Source organism: Neolamprologus multifasciatus, chromosome 7, assembly GCF_963576455.1.
Source record: "Neolamprologus multifasciatus chromosome 7, fNeoMul1.2, whole genome shotgun sequence".
Taxonomy (NCBI): domain Eukaryota; kingdom Metazoa; phylum Chordata; class Actinopteri; order Cichliformes; family Cichlidae; genus Neolamprologus; species Neolamprologus multifasciatus.
The window spans coordinates 9,184,008-9,191,154 of NC_140445.1; the positions used below are offsets into that span (position 1 = coordinate 9,184,008).

Sequence of the window (7,147 nt, forward strand, 5' to 3'; positions counted from 1 at the left end):
TGGTTAAACTACACGCCTTTGGAGCAGAGGATCGCAAGTTCGATTCCCGCCTGGGGCTTCTGTATCCAGTAAGGGTCCTAAGGCTAGACCCCCTATGCTAAGCGAGCCTTGCGGGTGTGTCACCAGGGTGCAGGGGAGACATTCCCCCCCCCTCTGTCCTCTTCTGGCCACCTGTGCCTCAATTTTATCTCACAACTTAGACATCCACATTACTTACACTCTCATAACACACACACACATATATATATATATATAGGGCCCTGAGGGTGGGCACGTTAACGGCGTCCAGTAGACGGTCTGAGTATTCAAACCTACCTCTGGCGCCGGTGCCCACCTCTCAATTTTAAATCCATGTAGACATTGAGGGTTCTCGGGAGGGGCCGTGCTAACACCTGCTGCTCTCTGGCAGCAGCACCATGCTCTCCCTTGTTTTAAATACACTTTAGAGCAACACGCAGCAACACTACACTTGAGCGGGAGGAGGGAGGTATGGGGTCTTAACACACCCCTGTTCTCTGCTAGCCATCGGGGCGGGGGGGCTGGGAAGAGATGCTGGGAACTCCAAGGCCCTCCAAAGTGTGGAGGCCTATCTCCCCTCACCACACTCCCTGCCGGTGACTGATGCCCTCAGGGGTCGGTGCATTGTTGGTTCTTGGTGTCCAGGGCTGGGCGCTCAGGTCATGTGCCAGCTCACTCCCGGTGGCTACTTGGCGGGGCCTGGCGCCTGCTGCTCGGTCAGGCCTCTTCCGGGGCGCGGGGGGCCCTCGGGCCTCCGGCCTCTGTGCCTGCGGCTCGGCTCACTCTGGCGCAGCTGGCTGCCGGCGGAGCCGGCGGGCACGCCGGTGCAGCCCCCTCTAGCTTCTGCCCGGTGGCTACTGGGTGACCCCTCATCTGGGGATCCTCAGCCCTTCCCATGAAGGTGGCACGGATGCCCCTCCGGTGGTCCTCCTTGGGCTCTTGCACTCTGGGGCCTCTGGATGTCTGGGGCCTGGATCTCCTCCATGCCTGCTTCATGCCCTGGGGGACGGGGCTATGGCTCTCTACATCCTCTAGCAGACCATTACATGGGGAAACCATTTGAATACAAGCGCGCCGATCCACACAGGTGTGCACACGGGTGTTCACTGTTCGTAGACTTAAATCACACCTTTCTTGGCTGCTACTTCAAAGCACATTGTGCGCTTTCTGTCCTGCGTGCTGCACAACAACATTCAATATTTAGTATTTACTGCTGTTTACACTTAGCTAGATTAATGCGATGGTGTTGTGTATAGTATGTTGCATTGTTTTGTTTTTTTTGCTTGTTTTCTATTCTTTTTCTCTCAACAGGTGATCCCGGAGATATTTTTTCTTCCGCCCTTTCTCACTGTCCCTCTCCCCTTCTGTTTTTCTTTTCCTTCCTCTTTCTTTCTCCCTTTCCTATCCCTCACTCATGTCTGTCCCGTCTGTAACAACTGAAAATAAAATAAATAATAAAAACAAAGGTCGATCAAATGGACCAATACGGCAATGCCATGATGATCCATTTGGCAAAATAAATCCATTGGGTATCCTTGTTGGTCTTCAGACAACAATTCTGACGGCTAAAGAACCAAATGGGACAGGCAAAAAAAAAAAAAAAAAAAAAAAAAAAAAAAAAAAAAAAAAAAACACTGAGTGTATCCATGTATCTTCAGTAGGGTGGATTTCATATAGACACTGCATTCACAACTCACTTCGTAGTTCTTTTAGTATGATGAATATAAGTGAAGAAAATGATGATAAACAAAGAAACGTCAGCTCAAAGTTCAGTGAAGGCTGTCAGACTTACCTCCAGCCTGCATCTGCACCCCGGGGGTCATGTGGATGAACTCTGGCCTCTCTGTGAGCTTAGTGCCACAGATAAACCCAATCACAAAGTCCGAGTGCTCCTCTGCCATTTGTACCTATGAAAACACAAAACAGCTGTAAACTGAAAAGAACACAAAGCACATGTAAACAAATTTAGAAGAAGAGCACACAGAAATGAGCTCACCACAGCCTTCGTGTATTCACCAGCAGCCAGAGATCCCTGGGAGCTCATCTGAGCTATGAGCAAACAGCCTCGGGCCAGAGGCTTCCCTACAGCGCTCAGACCTTTCACCACTCCCGGCCCCGGCACTGCGTGGGCATTTACTATGTGGGACCACGATGAAATCTGGTACAAACCACCTGGAGAAAAGACAAGATCACAGCGTTCGACTACTTTGGAGACATTTTTAAGTTACTTTGAATTTACACGACCAAAAGAACGTGAAACCGTCTCACCCTCATACTGATGCTTGACTGTGTTCCCGATGTCAGCGAACTTGCGATCTTCAAAGATAAGAAAGTTGTGCTTTTCTGCCAAGGCCTGCATTTTCTGAATAAAGGCTAATGTGTAGTCCTGTTAACACATATGGAAAAAAAACTAAACATCAGTTTGTTTGTTGCATGTACAGATTTGAGGTTTTAGTTGATCCTGCTGTACCTGGAGGATGTCTACATGGGTCTTGTTACGTCCCTCTGGAGCCTCTAATCTGCTCAGTGTGTTCAGCTGGTGCTAATTGGCCACACCTAGTCAGGTGTGGGTAAAAGCATACCTGAGGCAAGCTTCTCAGGAGCTCACTTGTCTTTGCCTTGGTGGCACCAGCCATTTTAGCCGACCTGATATTCCAGTTTAAGACAAAACCTCTGTTCACCTACACTCTGGTATTCGTCTCCTTTTTTATGTTGCGGCTATAGGTGGCGGCTCGTCCGGGATCTTTGGACATTTTAGCGGAGTTCGAATACCAGTTTTTTGTATTGCTTTGGGTGGGTGAGTGATGGTGTTCACTGTAATTGAGCAAACTCCCTTTAGTCAGTGTGTTTCAGCTGGGTAGCTGTGCTGCCCTTCCAGCGAAGCACTTGTTTGTTGTTTTGCTTTATTGTTTTAGTTTGTTGTGTTTGGTGGCTATCCTGGGTGGGGGTACGCTTCGGAGTTTGGTAGGAGACTATATCTCTGGTCTGCTGCCTGCTCTCGAGTTCGCGTTTAAAGTTGCCTCGAGCCTGGTACGCCACTGAAGACTAGGATAGGTAAAGTTAGGGTTTTGTTGTTTTTAGTGTTTTAGGCTGGGAGTTGCACATAGTAAATCAGTGGCACCAAACTTGGTAGGAGGTTTGAGACCATTCATGATTATGGTCTGTAGCTGAGGCAGGTAGGCTGTTTTTAAGTTGGCATTGTGTGTACACCGTGTGTGTGTGCATATGTCAGTGTTGATGGATGCAAATGAGATCCTTGTGAGGTGAGTGTTTTGTGCTGTGACCTTTAGTGTTGTGGGGAATATGGTATTTTGTTGGATCACTTGTGAGTGTTGTTGGCCAGGTGATGGCAATAACACTGTGGGGTGCTGAACCACCCTTGATGTGATCATTGTGTGGCCATAGCTCTCCATTTTGTGGTTGGTCACTAGCATGCTTCCTTTACTGAACTTTGTGGATTAAGTAACTTGTTGTGGTATAGGGCCACTCATATGTGACCGTTTGTGTGGTGGAGACCACAGATCACTTGTGTGTGATTGTTCGTGGCTGGTTTCATTTTGTGTTGTAACAGGCTGAATAATCATTTTGGGTTTGTGACTGTTGTACTCCTTTGTGTTGGTCACATGTTACTTTTTGTGTGTTCAGTGTGGCAACTTCAGATCCTCATGTAGGGGCATCCATGCTTAAAGATGCCAACTTATTTTTGAGGGATCAAGGCTTCAGAGGGACTTTTAATAAATTTAGGGGTCCTAGAGGAACCCTTTTAAGGGAGGAGGTGTTACGTCCCTCTGGAGCCTCTAATCTGCTCAGTGTGTTCAGCTGGTGCTAATTGGCCACACCTAGTCAGGTGTGGGTAAAAGCATACCTGAGGCAAGCTTCTCAGGAGCTCACTTGTCTTTGCCTTGGTGGCACCAGCCATTTTAGCCGACCTGATATTCCAGTTTAAGACAAAACCTCTGTTCCCCTACACTCTGGTATTCGTCTCCTTTTTTTATGTTGCGGCTTTGAGCCGGGTCGTAACAGTCTTCAGCATGCAGATCTTTGGACCGAGCGACTCGGCCAGCTGGAGCAGCTCCTCGCTGCTGGTTACATCCCCAGACACACAAAGATTGGACTGTTTCTCCTCCATAATCTTCAGCAGCTTTGATGCTAGAGGATGAATGTTTGCAGACAACAGAAAGAACAGAAAATGAGAAAAGAAAAGAGCAAGAGCAGTCCACAGCATGTGTGTGGAGCTCAATGAAAACACCACCAGTCTCTGCTTTGACATGAAATAACTAAATAATTTAAGTTCTACATACTTGGTAACTTGGCTCTTTCTGAATAACTGAGCTCCAGCTTCTGTTCCACACACAGCTTCTTGCTGGCTGGAGAGTCTGTGCCATTCTTGGACCTGAGAGTGAGTCAAGGTGACAGTTTCACCGATTTTTTGTTTCTAGATTGTAGCGTAATGCAAGCAAACACACCAGCTACACTGGGGGAAAATTCTGGAGAGTTGTACCTGAAAGTGTTGTTGTCCCGGATGAACTCGAGGACACTCTGGGCGGTTTGGGCGTCGATGCGTTCGGCTGCCTGCAGCACACGGAGCAGCTGAGATATGGAGATGACGGGATGGAGCTTGATTCCCTTTGATGCCAACATCTCCACGCCACCTTGCTCTCTGTCCATTAGTACAATTGCATCCGTCACCTTGAATAAAAACATGTCAGAGGTCATTCTTGTGTACTGCTGCTCTTGATGACATCAGTACAGCGTAACTATGATATTATTATCTTTACTGTAACGTTAGACTCTGGACCTTCAGTCCCTCTTTGTAGAGCACTTCAGCAGTCTCCAGGATGCTGGTGCCGCTGGTCACCGTGTCCTCAATGATCAGGCATGTGTCCCCCTGACGGAACGACCCCTCCACCAGCCGTTTGGTTCCTGAAGCAGAGTTACAGAAGGCAAATACTGAAGGACAAACTTACAGTAATTCTCAAACTATGAACTATTAACCAACAATATAGCATGCTAGATGAAGCACGCACTTTCCTGCTTTGCATTTTGTTTTTAAGGTTTGGTTTACGCAGGTTCTGCACCATTGAACTGGGATTTCAAACAGTTTAATGTCTGCCTACACTGGACACCTGTGTATTCATGCACACCTCAGTGGGGGTACTGCCCGAGGCTTCAGCTTTTTCAAACATCTGGACAGCAAGTTTAATCAGAGCCTGTAGTGGCAGCATTTTTTATTCTTTTGAAAACCTGATCAGCTGAGAGCGGCTCACCATAGTCCTTGGCCTCCTTCCGCCTGATGAGCATGGGCAGTTCATGTTGTGAGCAGATGATTGTGGCCAAAGGCAAGGCTGTGTAAGGAACCCCACACACAGAGTCGAACTGCAGACCCTCTTCCTGCACTCGCTGGTAGATGAGATTTGCCACCTGGAAGTAAAAAACAGTAGTTTGGGTCTGTTGTCAGAAAAAAAGATCAGAGTTTAGAGTGATGTGTTGCAGATGATGAACTTCTAATAAAATGTTCATTAAAAAGCTGATACAGCTGTTTAAAGCTGAATGGTTTGAAACGCTCATCCTTATCTTGTCCTGAGTGACCTGAAGAGCTTCAGAAAGCTGCAGATTCCTGTAACGATTATTGAGGCTGGAGTGAGAGATTAGCTGGTGAGAGGTCCAGTTTTATCTGTTTTAACTGCTATTTTCCGTGAAAGCAGTTGATCCCTGAAACTCAGTCATTGTGTCTGCTACATTACTGTGAAATAAACCACGTGAGTATGAATATTACACAGGAACTGACGAGTGCCTACACAGATACTGCATCCAGCAGACGTTTCATGTGTCCGGTATCGCTTTAAGCTGTTCTGTTCTGCAGTCACGAAGATAGCACGTGTTACCTGGTTCATGAGCGCGGGGTGGGACACGAGCACCCTCAGGTCGATATAAATGGGTGTCATCAGGCCGCTCTTCAGCTTGTATTCCCCGAACTTCACTCCGTTCACGTCGTGGAGCTTCAGGATTAAACTATCAATTGAAGCGCCGTCCATTCTCTCCGTATCTACGAGCTTCCGCTGGACTTTCACTCGTCCTCAAAACTTGCTCGTCCAGTTCGCGGTACCGCAGTTACGGTAACACAAACACTTCCGCTAAACCTTTCGGAATAAAAGCGTCAATGTCCGTTTTAAGAGCGTTTAATGTTTACAGATCAAATGTCGCGTAGCTCAGTGAAGAAACGTGAAGAAGCCCGGTAGAAAGAATCGTTGTTTGTGAAAGTTCAAAAATGAAGACTCGAATAAATAACGTTGCGACAGGCTGCGGTCCAGCCTCTTAGCTGTGATAGGCTCCAGCACATCCAGAAGATGTATGGATGAGAAAAGTGGGAGAGCCTTCAGTTTTCAGGCCCCTCTTCTGTGGAACCAGCTTCCAGTTTGGATTCGGGAGACAGACACTATCTCTACTTTTAAGATTAGGCTTAAAACTTTCCTTTTTGCTAAAGCATATAGTTAGGGCTGGACCAGGTGACCCTGAATCCTCCCTTAGTTATGCTGCAATAGATGTAGGCTGCCGGGGGATTCCCATGATGTATTGAGTTTTTCCTTTCCAGTCACCTTTCTCACTCACTATGTGTTAACAGACCTCTCTGTATTGAATCGTATCTGTTATTAATCTCTGTCTCTCTTCCACAGCATGTCTTTTATCCTGTCTTCCTTCTCTCACCCCAACCGGTCGCAGCAGATGGCCGCCCCTCCCTGAGCCTGGTTCTGCCGGAGGTTTCTTCCTGTTAAAAGGGAGTTTTTCCTTCCCACTGTCGCCAAAGTGCTTGCTCATAGGGGGTCATATGATTGTTGGGCTTTTCTCTGTATCTATGAAGCGCCTTGAGGCGACATTTGTTGTGATTTGGCGCTATATAAATAAAATTGAATTGAATTGAATTGAATTCAAAACATGTTTAAATGCTGTGATGTCATTTTAGCATCATAGCCTGCAGAATGTACATAGGTTCTTTTTACTTTTAAGTTGTATGCTCAGATTTTGATATCTTTCATATGGAGACAAAAAAATACTCAAGACAGAAGTGAAATAATCTAAAAAACTAAAGCAGTCAATGTGTTATTTAATTTTTTCATTTATTCTAATAGTT

The 7,147-nt window shown here is 46.7% G+C and overlaps 1 protein-coding gene across 1 annotated transcript; it reads right to left on the reverse strand.

The window, feature by feature from the left end:
• Window positions 1-1,499: 1,499 nt before the first annotated feature.
• On the reverse strand, window positions 1,500-6,380 carry LOC146513731 (uridine 5'-monophosphate synthase-like). The gene is made up of 11 exons (XM_085166664.1): window positions 5,904-6,380; window positions 5,286-5,439; window positions 4,817-4,941; window positions 4,520-4,707; window positions 4,441-4,453; window positions 4,318-4,404; window positions 4,040-4,180; window positions 2,489-2,509; window positions 2,287-2,404; window positions 2,015-2,190; window positions 1,500-1,925 (listed from the first exon to the last, which is right to left on the reverse strand). Exons 1-11 carry the CDS (start codon window positions 6,051-6,053, stop codon window positions 1,788-1,790), a joined length of 1,311 nt encoding a protein of 436 aa, XP_085022790.1. The 5' UTR covers window positions 6,054-6,380; the 3' UTR covers window positions 1,500-1,787.
• Between the last annotated feature and the right edge of the window lie 767 nt (window positions 6,381-7,147).

Excerpts from the sequence above, each read along its gene's own strand:
- LOC146513731 (XM_085166664.1), bottom strand. The coding sequence starts at position 6,053 with ATGGACGGCGCTTCAATTGATAGTTTAATCCTGAAGCTCCACGACGTG. Across the intron at positions 4,942-5,285 it reads GAAGGAGGCCAAGGACTATG|GAACCAAACGGCTGGTGGAG; the intron begins GTGAGCCGCTCT and ends ACTCTGCTTCAG. Across the intron at positions 4,708-4,816 it reads TCTACAAAGAGGGACTGAAG|GTGACGGATGCAATTGTACT; the intron begins GTCCAGAGTCTA and ends TTTTTATTCAAG.